This window comes from Mustela nivalis (assembly GCF_964662115.1).
Source record: "Mustela nivalis genome assembly, chromosome: 1".
In the NCBI taxonomy this organism is placed as follows: Eukaryota; Metazoa; Chordata; class Mammalia; order Carnivora; family Mustelidae; genus Mustela; species Mustela nivalis.
Genome location: NC_139020.1, coordinates 47,783,532 through 47,800,096, shown reverse-complemented (window position 1 = coordinate 47,800,096; position 16,565 = coordinate 47,783,532). Strand labels below are relative to the sequence as shown.

At 36.0% G+C, this 16,565-nt stretch overlaps 1 protein-coding gene across 1 annotated transcript in view; it reads right to left on the bottom strand.

Moving 5' to 3' along the window:
* Positions 1-945: 945 nt before the first annotated feature.
* The window catches only part of ADGRG7 (adhesion G protein-coupled receptor G7), a gene marked incomplete at its 5' end in the record, with an annotated part of 75,712 nt that continues 60,092 nt past the window's right edge, over positions 946-16,565 (bottom strand). Inside the window, 2 exons of the mRNA XM_082695848.1 lie at positions 946-4,424; positions 14,595-14,751. Coding sequence (XP_082551974.1) covers positions 4,164-4,424; positions 14,595-14,751 — 418 coding nt within the window. The 3' untranslated portion in view covers positions 946-4,163. The remainder of the gene's footprint in view (positions 4,425-14,594; positions 14,752-16,565) is intronic.

Here is a 16,565-nt window from a genome sequence, read left to right as displayed (position 1 = left end):
CCTGATAAAACTTCTCTCCCAAGATTTAGTGTTTCATTTTTAAGAAAATAGATGAACACAGAGACGGAAAATGTATTTGAGAGGAAATAATAACATTGTCGTGGAAGGCCACTTGCCTGTTGTACAATATAATGAAGAGTTAAAGAAGTCAAGTGTCTGGGGCTCCTGGGTGGCTCAGTGGGTTAAAGCCTCTGCCTTCGGCTCAGGTCATGATCTCAGGGTCCTTGGACAGAGCCCCGTGTTGGGCTCTCTGCTCAGCAGGGAGCCTGCTTCCTCCTCTCTCTCTGCCTGCTTCTCTGCCTACTTGTGATCTCTGTTTGTCAAATAAATAAATAAATAAATAATCTAAAACAAAACAAAACAAAAAAAAACACACTTAAAAAAAAAAAAGTCATGTGTCTGTCATACATGATTCATTTGGCCTCGGTTGGCATATTTATGTCCCTGTTCATTTTAGAAGTTTCTGCATTGTCCCTAACGTATTCCTTAACACAAAATGAAAAATATTCTGGCTGTATGAGGACATAGAAACTCAAAAACATGGTAATGCTCTAGAAATCTTTTGCATATTTTGAATCAACTGTGGCGTGAACATTTCATTATATTAAAAAGAGGGGAAAATGACAAGCTAGAGGAAAATATTTTCATCAAATGTATCATTAAAAGACTAGTAACTATAGTAAGAGGAATTCCTACAAATTTATGAGGAAAAAATAACAAGAGATCAATTGATAAATGGACAACACAAATAACCGAAAAATAAAATACCAAAGTAAACAAGTATATAAAAAGTATTTATGATACTCCAAATGTTGGTGACATTATAAATTAGTGCAATGTTTTCAAGGCATAATAATAATATATATAAGGAATGTAAACAAATGTTGATGATGTTGATCCTAATCCTTAAAGTTTACCTTAAGGAAATAATTAAAAAGGAAAAGATATATATATACCAGTTTATTATGTGTCACTGTAATATTAAAAATCAAAATAAGCTGGAAATCCAATATAATTTAGTAAATTATATTATACAATCAATTATTTTTAAAAACTGCATTACTGGGTAATTTAAGTGAAATCAATATAAAATTTTATCTACTGTAATTACAGTTATTTAAATTCTAATGTATTCAAAGAGCATAAGAAAACACAGAAAAATAGCCATCTTTGATAGGGCAGGGAATTGTGAATTTTGCTTTTTTGAAAAATATACTTTTTAAATATCTTCCAAAATTATCATAATGTACTCAGCAGTGTTTGAAAAATCCAAGTAGGAAACCATTTCCTCTCTCAGTAACTTTCCCCATCCCCCACGCTTGTCCCAGGAATGGAACTTAATCCTGGTATCTCTGTCTTGGACCTCATCAAGGAGTCAGAGACTAGAGGTCCCAAGGAGATATATTAAGGGGGCTCCACAGAGCCAGAGAACTCCAGTGGCTGTCAGGTGGATATGACACATTTGGCACTTTTGGTCCAGGTTTCCCAAACATTTGCAAAGAATGCCAAATTCTTTTAAATGAGGCGAGTTTGAAAACAATCTCCCTTGGTTAGTAACAACAGAAAAAGGTGGGGGGGATATATAAACTAAACTTAAAAATGGGAAGGGCAATCCAAAACTCCAACAGTTAAACAAGCAGCACTGAATTGTCAGCTTAGACCCAGGAAAGAAAATCTAAAGGTCAGGATAGTTTATTCCCCCAAAGAAACTACGTGTGTTGCCACAAGCAGACAGGCTACGAGGCATTGTTATCACACAGAATAAATCAGAAACATGGAAAATTAGCTCCACGTAATATCATGAGAACCAGTACTCTGAGTCTCCCTTTCCTGACACTTTCTTTTTAAGTTAAATCCCCATTTGGCTCCCATTGTCCCTGTACTTGCTCTTCAACTTCCAAAGCACCAAATAATTAATTCTTGCTTTCCTTACCCACCCCATTCAAACTCTGCTCAGACAAGGATCTAACAGGCTTATTCAGAGTAAGAGACATGATCAATGAACCCATCCTCAATGTAACTGTCCAATCTCTACCCCAGGATATCCTGCCAATGGAATCATCCCCCATCCCTCCACATCACAGGGGGCATGGGACTCAGGCCGGCCCAATACTCCATGAACATAATGCCTGTGGGCACAAGACCAAGGACGATATGCCAGTTCTTTGGTCCTCAGCTCTTTCTGTCTCTGCTTTACTCTGTATCACAAGGAACTGAGCCTCACAGATTCCAGACTTCCCCGAAATGAGGTTGCAGGACAGGAGAAAGGGGATGCCAATGGCCAATGTTCAGCCCTGTAATCCAGTTCTAGGATGGAGTCGAACACAGGACAAAGACCCTGGAAACCGGGGGAGAAAAGGAATCTTAACACATTCTTTGAACTCCTTGCTTTTGAATTCTAGACCTAAAGTTTTGTATTATATATTTTATGTTCTCAACCAGGACACTTGAGAGTAAAAGGAACTGCTTGTAATACACAAGTCAGGATAACAGGTACAAATCAGAACCGGTTCAGGCAAACTAGGACATATAGTTACCAAACCTAAAACTGGCTCAGCCTTTGGACTTGATAATTAACCGAGCCATTAAATTCTCTTTGACCCTTAACCTACTTTGAGTTGATTTCTATCACTAAACTTCCTGACCACTGCACGAGGCAAAGGTTTAAATCAATAAGAATTACTTTCAAAGTGGTAGGATTTCAGGGTAAGCAGACAAACATCAATGTCTGCTGTACCCTATAATATGTATGTAAACTTTTCAAATTTTTGGTATAGCCATTCCAGGAAAATTATAGGGAATTTTGGTTGCTGTACTCCCAAGAAGCCTGAAAAAGTGCAAAGAAAACTAAAATCACCAAGGGAACACATATACTCCACACTCAGGCTAAAGAAAGCTCTTTGGTGATCTTTCTTTTCACTTTAAAGTGGCTCTTATTTAAAGTTTACTTCCATCCACGTATAAATTTTGGGATATAGAATAGGTCAACCACACCTTATAATTTTTCTAACCCCTATCTAGGAATATTACTATACCACTACTAAAAACACTAACCTCTGAGTTCTATCCTTTTCTTTTATATCCTTTTCCCTATACTTTTTCCCATTAACCTGTAAGGTCTCAGTTATGCCACAGATAAAATAGGCTCTCAGCTTGTCTAGGAATCCAATGGTCATTTACAACCATTTCTAGGAAAAAAAAAACAAAAACAAAAACAAAACATGTTCTTTAGGGTATGGTGAGAAGGGTATGGCACAGCTCACATGGCATTTACTAGTCCCTTAGTTCAGGGCACTCATAGCACTTGCCTAGCTTGTGACAAGACAAACACCACAATTCAAAGACTGTATCTCCTAAGTTCAGGGGGAATGCTCCCCACTCTTGTAGAGGTCATTTTTTATTCAGGAAGCCATTCATAATTCAAGTGTTTGGAATTCCATCAACAGTTAGATTTCTTTTTTTTTTTTCTTAAGCCGTAAGTGGTGCTTGTGACTAACTTTTCATTTTTTGAGTCTCAGTGTCTCTTCATCAATAAAAGGACAGATGTATCAAGAACCAGAAAAAAATACAGAGAGGCTTTCATAATCAGCCCATCTTTTTGGGTCTCACTGCCCACTTTTTATACAGCTAAACCCTCTGGTCACCAAACATGTTCTTTTTTGAACAGAAAAAAAAATATATCCCTTTCCAGAGGTTAAACTGGTGCAAAATCCTGAAGCAGAAATAAAAGTATAAGCACATACAAATTAAGATAGTCACAGATCAAAAGTATTACATATATAAGCAACTCCCTGCAGGGTTCATTAAGAGTCATTTTGTTCTGGAAGATACATTTTTCTCCTCATTTTTTTTCAGGAAATTGTAAAAGAATTTGTTTTATCAAAGTTTGTCACATTTATGATATAAGTAACAATGATATTCTGAATTATCTTGAATGCTGGGTGGAATTCAGGTGAGACTCTATTAAATAATAGAAAAAAACTACCAAATCCGTTATCTCTGATGATAACAAACAACAGGTTTTACCTGATTCTTAGCCTTGAGCAAAATATATAGAGGGAGACTTTCTGGGAGGACTGAGTAATAAAGGAAAGAAAAAGAATAAGCAAAACTTAACATGAGTTATGCAAAAAGAGGATTACAAAAGGTACTAATTTCACTGTCTAGATGCTTGAGTCGGCTTGGTCACTTTCAGAGGGTATCATTTGCTCCATAATAACAGATGGCTCCAGCAGCGTAAAGCGTTCATTCAGGGCTGGAAAGGACCTGAGCATGTTATACATCCTCACACGCAGCCTCAGTGGGGTCACTGACGGCAGCAGCTTCACTCTCCCGGTGGACTCTGACAGCGACCTCAACACTTTGGAAGCTTCACTCTGGAAGATTTTTGTTTTGACAGTGTAGAGGATAAAAATTTGCAATCCCTGGCAGATAGAATAAAAGGTTAATGTTAGATCAGATTGAAATATAGAATCAGGGAAGAGATTTATTTAACTGTGCCACCCACCCTTCTCATCATGCACAATTCCTCAGCTCGAGTTTGCACCGGCAGGGGCTGAGCACTTGATTGTCTCAGAGGGCTGAGGTGAGATTCTTCTCTTATGGAAAGTGCTACATGTACACAGTAGAGTTCGAAGACCTTTATTCAGATCCCAGTTCACCACATCTTGGCTGTCTCACTAAGAGGCTCTTTCTCTTCTTGACACCAAATGGGTGTTCCTACAATTCAGCTGAATTCTGACACTAGAAACCCAGAGATAGTGTCAGATTCTACAGGTTAAGGCTCAGTCTTACAACTGCCTTCACTTCAGATACTAGTCAGAAATATCTGGTCCCCACATTACCCACACTTCTGTCTGACTTGACTACAAAATCAGGAGTTCCCACAACCCACGTCGCGGCTTCAGGTTTGATAATTCACTAGAACTACTAAAAAACCTCAGGAAAGATCTTTACCTGCTATTACCTGTTTATTATAGAGGATACAACTCAGGGACCATCAAACAGAAGAGATCCTAGAGCAAGGTACAGACGAAGGGGGACCACCTTCCCAGCTCTTCAATATGTTCACCAACCTGGAAGCTCTCCAAACCCTTCATTTAGGGGTTTTTACGGAGATTCCATTATATGGTTTTGGTAATTATATCATTAGCCATTGGTGACTGACTCAATCTCCTGCCCCTCTCTCCTTCCTAGAGGTGGCGTTGAAATTTCCAAGCTTCTAATCCAGGTTTGGTCTTTCTGGTAACAAGCCTCCAGCCTGAAGCTATCTAGTGACCTCAGCCACCAGTCATTCATTAGTATACAAAAGACACTCATATCGCTCCACAGATTCCTCGAATTTTGGGAGCTGTGTGCCAGGAACTGAGGACAAAGACCAAATATTTATGTTTTAGTATAGCATAGTAACTTCACTTTTTTCCTCACATCTTTTATCTTCAATTTCTGAAGGAGGCCGATGGACTGTGGGTCACTTAATACTTCCAGTTCTAACATTCTATGCTTGTACAGTACTTGGTATTTTGGCAAAATAACTAAAAATTTGGTGCATTTAAGAACAAAACAAAAATTGTAAGTACTTCTATTCATTGTTTTTCTGTCCTTTATATACAAAGATCAGATGTGCATGAGAAATTAATCCACAAAAGCTGAATACATTTTTTGTACACGTTTAAAATGAAAATTGCCATTTAATGAAGTCTTACTGGTATCAGACACTGCTTGTCATTTAATCCCCATCATTTAACCCCCAATCCCCATCATTTAATCTTTCTCATTTACTCCTTCGTCTCAGGTCAAGATCCCAGCATCCTGGAATCGAGTCCCCACTAGGTTCCTTCTTCAGTGGGATGCCTGCTTCTCCCTCTCCCTCTGCCTACCGCTCCCCCTCTTTCTCTCTCAAATAAATAAAATCTTTTAAATAAACAAACAAATAAATAAATAAATAAAATTTTTTAAAAGATATTATCATTGGGAAAGCTGGGGGAAAAAATACCTGGGAACTCTATATTATTTTTGCAACTTCCTTTTAAACTATTTGAAAATAAAACGTTAAAAAATCCATAATGTCTCCAGATTAACATCTCTAGGGCCCAAGCCTTATAGGAACTATTTCTAGAATCATATGCTCTGAATACTGTTGTAGAAGACTCTGAGACTCTGGTAAGATAACGTAAAGACCCTGTAACTTTAACTAATAAAATCAGTACATATTGATAAGAGATGGACCAGTTCTCTGATCAAAAACAGGAAGATTAACTTGATCATTATCCAACAGGTGGGATTTACTTCTCTGATGAAGGTCTTGATGACGCAAAGAAGGATGGATAGGACATAGGTTTCAGAAGGGCAAAAGTGGTCACGGGCCATCCTGATTGTTCAAGGGAAAGAGATTTATTTTGAGGACATGAGAAACCTGGTACTCTTTGTGGAGTACACTCTTTCATTTTTAATTCTAAAGCAAAGACAGACTGGATAAAATTTCCGGTTGTGCAACTATTAAAAAAAGACCTACACCATGGAGAATTCATAAAGACACCATCGTGTGAAACTGTGTGAGTGGAATCCCAATACTTCTATACTCCCTAGAATCCCAAAGATGTTATAGAAAAACACAAAATGTATGGATCAAACTAATTCTTTTTAAGCAGTATCTATAGCACTTAGTAAATGTCTGTTAGAATTATAGCATTCTAAATCTAGAAGGAGCCTTACATATAAACTAGTCACCTTAGTGTACATAAAAATCAAATCCTTGTTTAAAGTGAAAATTTCTAGCTCTTAGCCCATAGATTGTGACTGACCAGGTAAGGGGTGAGGCCCAGGAATAATTCTCACGTAGACAATAATATTCAGATCCATAGCACCAACTTTAACAACCCCCCTCCATTTTATATTTTACATAGTTCACTCAGAGAGGTTGTAAGACTTCCCTAAAAACATATAATCATTGATTATATGTTATACGAATCATTAATTCATAGTAAAATGAACAAAGCTAGAATTAAAACTGGAAGACAGCCTGACTCTCCTTTTAGCCTAGTGCTCTTGCCATATGACCATGCTCAATTTTACCAGATAGTACTAACATTTTGTAATGAGCCTCTATTTTATAATGTGCCCTTCATATGCATGGAGGACAGAATATCCTTGATTATACTTCCTTCCAGGTACTTTTTTTAATTCTTCATCACTCTAGGATACAAACCCATGAGTCACTGGCAATCCAGACTAAGATTATCCTATTTATTTCCCTTCTGGGGAGTTTCCATTATGTGTTAACAACAGAGAAACACTGCCTTATATTCATTTAAATCATTTACATTTAGTGGCAGGTACACATCCATTGCTTGAGGCAGTAATTCTCAAAAGACACTGGAATGGGGCACCAGGAATAGAGGGTGAGGTGCTTAGAAATGTTAAATGAGGCAGTTACAATTTAAACAGCCAAGCTGCTCCCACACCTGGCTAGACAGACTCCTAGATATTTGTGGTCCAATCAAATTCATCTAATGCTTTCCAGTAGTTTCCATTTTGTATCAAAAACTTGTCTCCTCAGTGATATTTGACCAGGGCCAGAAACAACCAACCTGATACCAACTTCCCACAGTGGTTACTACTCTCAGTGACAACAAGACTATCATCAAACACTGCAGTTTCGTCACAAGATATTAGACAAGTATAGCCCATCCTGATATCAAACAAGATGTTATCTACAATGAAAGATACACAGGAACATATTTCTTGCATGAGAGAACTGGAAATCTAGTTAAGGAAATGAAACTGGAATGCATAAAAAGTTAACTTCTGAGTACAAGAAAAAAGGGGACAAATGAACTTACAAAACTATAATAATTTTATTTAATTTGATAAATTATATTTATTGATTTAATTCATAGTAAAATGAACAAAGCTAGAATTAAAGTTATACTTCAAGGGTTTAAAGCCCATAAATGAATAATCTATGTGGATTATACCAATGTCAGTTTCCTGGGTTTGACAGTGTATTATAGTTACATAAGACGTTATTGTTGCAATAGCTGAGTGAAGGGTACATAAGAACTCTCTGTACTATTTTTGCAACACGCTAGGAGTCCAGAATTATTTTTTTTTTAATTTTAAGGAATTGTGTAAGAATGGGAAGAATAAAAAACAAAAGAATTTTGACCTTTTTACACAACATAAAATCTCAGTAAGTCTACAAAATTTCAATAAAAAAAGATTACTGACAATAATTAAATTCCAGCCTAATTTGTGGTTTATGTATCATGGTACCTAAAGAAAAATTACCAGGGAGGAAAGTCCTCATTAATATTTACCAGCTTCCTCTAAAGAATTACTCAAAAATATACCAGTGAGAGATTCATTAAGATTAAAAAGTCAAAATAACAGGACATTCCAATATAAAAAGACTAGCAAAAGGCATTGAGACTATTGAAGCATAATAAATTGTAGTTGAATGTGTCAATTATACTTTGATAAAAAAAATTTTTAAAGAAAAGAAAATATAATTGAGATAATTATCAAATATAATCAAAGTATTATAAATATCTCTTGAATTAAAATAATGTACACACTCTGATTTAATAGTTGCAGAGCAAATTTTAAGTTGTACCAATAAAATCAAGAGACAGGAAGCAGCTGTGTTAATGTTTTTACCTTAAAAAAGGAGGAATCAACATACATTGTTTTATTCTGGAAATTGAAAATTGTATCTTACAAAGCTATAGTAATGTTTTATAAACAAAGATAATAATTAACAGAATGGAAATGTCCTAATAATTAGAGAAGCTTAAGTAAAAGCATACATAATTTTTGTAGATATATATATATACATATATATATATATATATATATAAAATTTAAGAAGAAATGGATTGATGTGAAAAAAGAAAATAAGATGACAGAATTGTGGAGGCCAAGAAAAACAAGGCTGTACCCATCTGGAGTCTACCCCTGACATAAGTACAGCCATCTTGGCAAAGCAGAGGCTGGCACCTGGCAACCCCTCTCCAACCCCTCCCCTCCTCTCGGTAGTAAGTGTGACATTCCTAGGCCACCCCTGGCTGCCCTGGGGGAAAAGCAAATAGTTAATTTGCAGAGATCACAATCCTGCAAGACCGGAGTCTCCTTCCATTTACCAGTGTCCTAGAGATTTACAACAAAGAAGCTATCTTAACAATAGCACAATTTCCAGAGGCAAATAACTCAGTTCCTCAAGCCCTAAATAAAGTTAAATTTCTCCTAACCTAAATTTCACTAACAAGAACACTTGATCAGATAAATGTGAAACTTTATTTCTAAACCTCCAAGATAGTGTCAGCAATCATTCCCAAGCATATGACCCACTGATATACATCTAAAGGGTCTCATGAGAAGATTTTTATCATTGGTAATGAATAACCTTTCCCCCAAACAACAGCTAGCCCCTCAAGATCCTAGAGACCTCGCTTCCAAAATTCCTCAGAGACTTACATCATCCATAACCCCCTTTGTCCTCACCTACCACCGAGTCCACCCCTACTCTGCCTTTAAAAACTCTCACTGTAATCTGGCTGGGGGTCCTAGTCCCTATTCCGCTGTGTCAGGCATACTTGGGCCCAAGCTTAAGCTTGTCAAATAAACCCTCATGTGATTGTATCAGTGTTGGCTCCTTCGTGGTCTCTCTGATGTGAAAACTCAGGCATAACAAGAATAAGATCAAACATATTAGTTTTGATGGCTAAAATTCAACTAAATAGCTAAAAGTTTAAGTTTTTTTAATAAAATGAAAAAACAATGAGAAAATTATTTTAAAATACAAATCTAAATATATGGGATCTAAAAAGAGGTAAAACAAAATCAAAGTGATAAAGAAAGCTTCAAGATAAAAAAAACTTGTTTAAATAGATAAGATCAAAGAAAAACAAATCTGAAGTTGCTTCATTAATATATGGAAAATCAGATTTCAAGACAAAAGGGACCAAAAGTGACTTGTTATAATGATGAAAGATGTAATATACCAGAAATATACAATATCCATAAATTTCTAGGAACATGATAATACAGCATTAAATTGTATAAAGACAAACAGTAAGACTCTATATACAGAAGGAAAAGTCTTTGTAGTGTTTTTTGTCAGACTAAAAGCCATTATTCACCATGAGAGGAGGCACAGAGTTAAGAAGCAAAGAGAGAAATTCTGATTTCAAGATAAGTCTTTCAAAAATGCATACTTGTTTTATCTTAGAGTTTGACATTCTCCATGCATATACACAAACAAAAATCCCCTAAGGTCAAACAGGATTATCTTCATTTTAATCTCACATTTTTGTTCATTCATGTCACTATTTTTGCCATGAAAAAAATTAGAAGGTGACCATAATCCTTAGTCTAAATGTTCTGCTTCTTAGAATAAATGCCCCTAATATATTAATAGAATAGGTTACAAAAAAGAAAAAGAATATAAATCTGCATTTCCTATTGTTTTTTAAGATTTTATTTATTTATTTGACAGAAAGAGATCACAAGTAGATGGAGAGGCAGGCAGAGAGAGAGATAGAGGGAAGCAGGCTCCCCGCTGAGCAGAGAGCCCGATGCGGGACTCAGTCCCAGGACCCTGAGATCATGACCTGAGCCGAAGGCAGCGGCTTAACCCACTGAGCCACCCAGGTGCCCCATGCATTTCCTATTTTAAAACAAAATAAGAATGGAATATTTTTTAAACACTGATATTTGAAATAAGACTCGAGGAATAAAAAGACCTTCAGTCTTATGTATAATATTACAAAAACAACTTCATAAGGTTCTGCTCTTCAAATCAACCCTCTTGCAGATAGCAACTATAAACTTTAGACAAAATATTTTTTAAGACCTACCTGAATACACTGAAGAACAACTAAAAGCAGTCTGAAACTGGAAGGAGAATCTAGGAGTTGGAATTTGGGAAAAAGGGAACTGTAACTGGGTAGGATTCCTGTTTTGTTTTATTTTTAATATCTTTTAGCCAGAAAGCACAGTCTGATCACCCCACATAGGGTGAATAAACCTGGAATTAAAAGGCTGTCTTACTAGGTTGAAGAACTGGAAAACAGGGTTTAGGGAAACTATAGAATCTGAAAAATAATCACACTGCATGGTATCTGCCCTTAGCAGCTCATTTCTGCTGGGTGTTCAAAGGACAGTGCAATAGAAACTCAGTATCTGGCATCGTTGGTTTTCTTGGCTTCATGCATGTTAAACCTGGTATTTTTATTGAAACAGTATTCTTAATGGTTTTTCATACTGCTCAGCTTGAGATAATTTTCAAGAGGAAGTAATGCTTCTCCTTTTCTAGGGTGTTTGAAATTTAGAACCAGGCAGATCCACACTCAGACCCTAAACAGGGCCCTGAAGTAAAGACATTGGATCCCAAAGATTACAGGTAGGGAGTTCTTAAAGTATGTCCGTATTCAAATGGAGATGCAAGAAACCCAGCTGAAAGAACTCTGGAGTGACAGTGACAACTGTGAATTGATCAAGTTCTTTTTAAAAGGGCTGTTTTGAAGATTATGATTCTAACTTTGGAGGAACTATGGTGATGAGCAGTGACTGGCAGTGGAAGGAATCACATGTAAAAACTCCTTAAATAAAAATTTATTGGCTTAAAAAAAAAAAAAAAAGAATCTGAAAAATAAGTAAGAATATTCAGAATATCCAGGAGGAAACAGAGAGGGGGGGAGCTCCAGATTCTGCTTATAAATTCTGCCCAAATCTCTAACTGACCTCTGAACTATAAATGCATGGAGTGAAGTCTAAGAAGCATGTCTGAGACTAAAATAACTAAGCAGAGATTTCCACTGCTGTCTTTCCTAGGAGATATAGTTTTCAGTTTTAGTTCAGCTAAATTAATTATATGCTAACGCCACTCTTGGTGGGAATAAAACAGAATGAAGAGTTGCTACAGTGTATTATTTAAAAAGTCCAGGAAACAACCAAAATTATTAGACATATGAAGAAACAGGAAAACATGGCTCATACTAAAGAAACAGGAAAACATGGCTCATACTAACCAAAAAGGCAAACAATGGAGATTGACTAAAATAACCCAGATGTCAGAGTTAGCAGACAAGGATTTTAAAGTTTTATGCATAGTGTGGTAAAAAAAAAATGTACTCATAATGAGCCAAAATTAGGAAATATCAGCAAAATAAAATCTATGAAAAATAATAGGATAAAAACTGTGAAACTAAAAAAGTACAATATCTGAAATAAAAATCACTGGATAGAGTTAACAGCAGACTGGAAATGACTAAAGGTAAAATAAATATCCTTGAAGATGGATCACTAAGATAATCCAATCTGATGACTAGCAAGAAGGAATGAGAAAGAATAAACAGCTCTGAGACCTGCGGAAAAATATCAAATGGTCCAACATACATATAAATAAAGTCCCCGAAAAAGAGAAAAGTAAAAGAACAGGATAGGAAAAACTATTTGAAGAAATAAAGATTTAAAAATTCCTCAAATTTGGTGAAAGATATTAAAGAAGATTCTGGGAACTCAGCAACCCCAAGCAGAATAAATGCAAAGGAAAATGCTAAAAATCAAAGATAAAGATAAAATCTTGAAAGCAACCAAAGGAAATAATTCATTACATACAGGGGGAAAAGAATATGAAACATTCAGGATGTCTCATCAGAAACTGGAGCAAGTTTGTGAAATGACTTCATAACACTAAAAGGGGAAAAAAAACTATCAACCCATTATTCCATTTTCATGATAATATCCTTCAAAAATGAAAGTAAACAGAGGAATAAAGAACTAGAATGACAACAGAAGACAAATAGTAAAATGGTAGATATAAATCACCCATATTAATAATCACATCAGCTTTAAATGTACTAAACACTCTAATTAAAAGACAGAGATTGTCAGAATGAACAAAGGGGTAAGACCTGCCTATTTGCTATGTACCAGATACATACTTTATTTTTTTTTTAAGATTTTATTTATTTATTTGACAGACAGAGATCACAAGTAGACAGAGAGACAGGCAGAGAGAGATGGAGAAGCAGGCTCCCTGCTGAGCAGAGAGCCCATTGCGGGGCTCTATCCAAGGACTCCGGGATCATGACCTGAGCTGAAGGCAGAAGCTTTAACCCATTGAGCCACCCAGGAGCCCCCAGATACATACTTTAAATGTAAAAGCACAAGTTGAAAGTGAATGAATTTAAAAAATATATACAATTCAGCCAAAATGCATAAGAAGGTTGGAGATCAGATAAAATAGACTTTATGACAAAGAGTACTCAGAGTTAAAGAGGAACATTTCCAAAGGATAAATGGCCAATTTACTCAGAAGATATCACAACCATAAATGTATATGGATATCTTAGCAGAACTTCAAAATGTATGCAGCAAAAATTGATAGAATTAAAGGGAAAATAGACAAATTCACAATCACAGTTAGAGATATTAATACTCCTCTTTCAGCAATTGAGAGAAACAGACAAAAATATTGGTAAGGATAGAAAATCTGTACATTACTAACAATCACTTTGACCCTACTGACATTTTTAGAACACTACACACAACAACTGCAGAATGCACATTCTTTCCAAGGATAAATACTTTAACAAGATATACCAATTCATGGCCACAAAGCAATTATCAATAAATTTAAAAGAAATGAAATAAAACATTCACACACAACTTACCAACACTGAATAACAAAGTAACAGAAAAACTGAACAGACCAATAAAAAGTTTGGAGATTGAATAAGTAATCATGAACCTCCTGATAACGAAAAGCCCAGGATCAGATTACTTCACAGGTGAATTCCAACAAGAATTTAAAAAATAATTAATACCAATTCTTCTCAAACTCTTTCAAAAAGACTGAAGAGGACGGAACACTTCCAAACTCGTTTTATAAGGTCAGCATTACCCTGATACCAAGCTAGACAAGAATACTACAGAAAAGAAAATTTCAGGCCAGTATCCCTGATGAATGTAAATGCTTAAATCCTCAACAATTACGTGAGGTGATGGATGTATTAATTATTTTGACCTTGGTAATCATTCCGTAATATATATGTATATCAAATTATCATATTATACACTTTAAATATATACAATTGTATCTGCCAATTAGTCCCAATTGTTCCTCAATAAAGTTTTTTTTAAGATAAATGACATAATCATAAAAATTTAAAAAGAGAGATAAAGAAAAAAATTTAGCCAACCCCACAAGGGTCTAAGCTCCAACAGTAACTGTAACATTATCCATATCAACCATATCGACTACGGTGAGGAGCTGCCATGAACCTATTACATGGGAGAAAAGGAATCAGGAGGTGTTTGCCAAGCCAGTTGCTGGACAAAACCTCTTCTGCTAAGAGAAGAGAGACTAATGTGGTCTAACCATACTGTAATTATATTCTATGAACTGTGCCCATGAACTGTACCTTATGAGATAAGTCATAAAGAGCTTTCTTTCCTCTTCAAAATGTATTGAAAATAATCTCCTAAAGGTATCCAAGCAATGACCTTTAAAGTCACCATTAGTTTAGTCCAGGGTAATATCATCCCTACCACTGCATGATCTGCTACCTTCAGACTAATCCACACCATACCTGAGTAGTGTTGAAAAGGCAGAACATGTAGCTGAAGATATTCCTGACGTCATCATTACCAATCAGCATAAAGTATGCCAGAATCCAGGTAACTCCAAAAACAACTGTAATAGATAATGTACTAAGAATCTTCTTTAGGAATGAAACCTTTTTTGTGCTAGGTAAGAGAAAGCAAGAAATAAAACATGGTTTTATTTATTAATATCATTTTACTTATTAATATGTGTTACCCTCTAATTGTGAATATTCAGATGGCCATATATACTATTTAACAATATTATTCATTAGGTAGAAAACCATGTTAGACCTTCAACTAGGTAAAATCTGATTTAGCAAGCTTCATTAAGGAATACAGTGATACTTGCTTAAAAGCTCAGGCATAAACAGTCCTTTACATTCTACTGCAAGCAAGTACCACACACACACACACACACACACAAATCAATGTTTTCTTTGGAAAGGAATTTTATCTTGGTGATCAGTCAGTGAGAAACTCCTTTTCTGGGCATCTGGGACCTTGCCATGTTGTAGGTTGATATGAGAATGAAAGGTTATTAAGATATAGAAATGTAGGAATCTGAACTCAGCCACATGACTTACCAATGGGATCTTAGCAATTATTGGCACAAGCAGAAGCTTGAAAGCATTTTTCTCAGTAGAGCTGGCCTTTTTTTTATTGTTCTTTGGCACCCTGACACCACTATATTGAGAAGCCTGTACTGGCCTTATTGTTGATGAAAGACTACACAGAACAGAGATTAGCTTTCCCAAATGAGCAGCTTCTACTCAAAATCAATCACCCAACCACCACCAGACACAAAAATAAGTCATCTAAGACCGTCCATCCATAATCAAGTCTGTGAAGAAAAGAACAAGTACCTGACCAACACTCAAACTTACAGCAAATAATAAATATTTGTCACTTTGAGCCAGTAAGTTCTGGGGTGGTTTACTATGCAACAAAAGCTAATTGATACATGAAAGATAATTTGTTAAACAATTAACTTGTAACCTGCTTTTTACTGTGACTAAGCCAATTTAAGAACCACGAACCGTCAGCCAAAATCTAGAAATACAAATCTGTTGCTGTCTGTGGCCAAAATGATACTGTTTTGTATAAAGGAAATATAACTTACTCTGCAATTAGGCTAAGAAGATTTTACCAAGATGTTTCTGCACTGCTAATAAAACAAAGGTTTGAATGATTATCAGTGATAGTCTTTTCCCCCACATTTTCCCTCAATATGGATTACCGTTCATATCAGAAAGATGATACTCACTCTTGATCAGTAAAGCACACAGTTAAGATGATATTCCCACTAATGTCAGTTGTTTTCACCCAACTGCTCATACCAAATGAATCCACTTGGTGACCAACAAAGCTCACAGATGTGCTTATAATAAATGTACTGGGAGTAAATGGAGTCTTATAAAATTAAACCTGGATTCATGGCCTCATTAACACCATGTTCTAACCAATTGTGATGTTGAAGGTATGGATAAGGAGAGTATACCTGTTTAATAGTTTCTGTTCTTTACCTCTCCATGGAAAGCTTTTTGTTTACCAGGTACAACAATGAAAAGGCTTATTGAGGTCAGGAAGGTTATAGTAAGAAGAACACATGGGAACTGATAGACCAGAGTACACATGTCCCACCTGAGGATATGTGGACACAAAGTTGCCAGATGTTCCAATTTTTTCAAGAGAAAATATAATTTTTAAATCTCCCAATTTTTATGTTTTAAACTAATTTAAAAAAGTAAAGCCAATATCAGATTCAAGAAACACATGCAGGGGCACCTGGGTGGCTCAATGGGTTAAAGCCTCTGCCTTCGGCTCAGGTCATGATCCCAGGGTCCTGGGATGGAGCCCCACATCGGGCTCTCTGCTCTGCAGGGAACCTGCTTTCTCCCCTCTCTCTGCCTGCCTCTCTGCCTACTTGTGATTTCTCTCTCTCTGTCAAATAAATA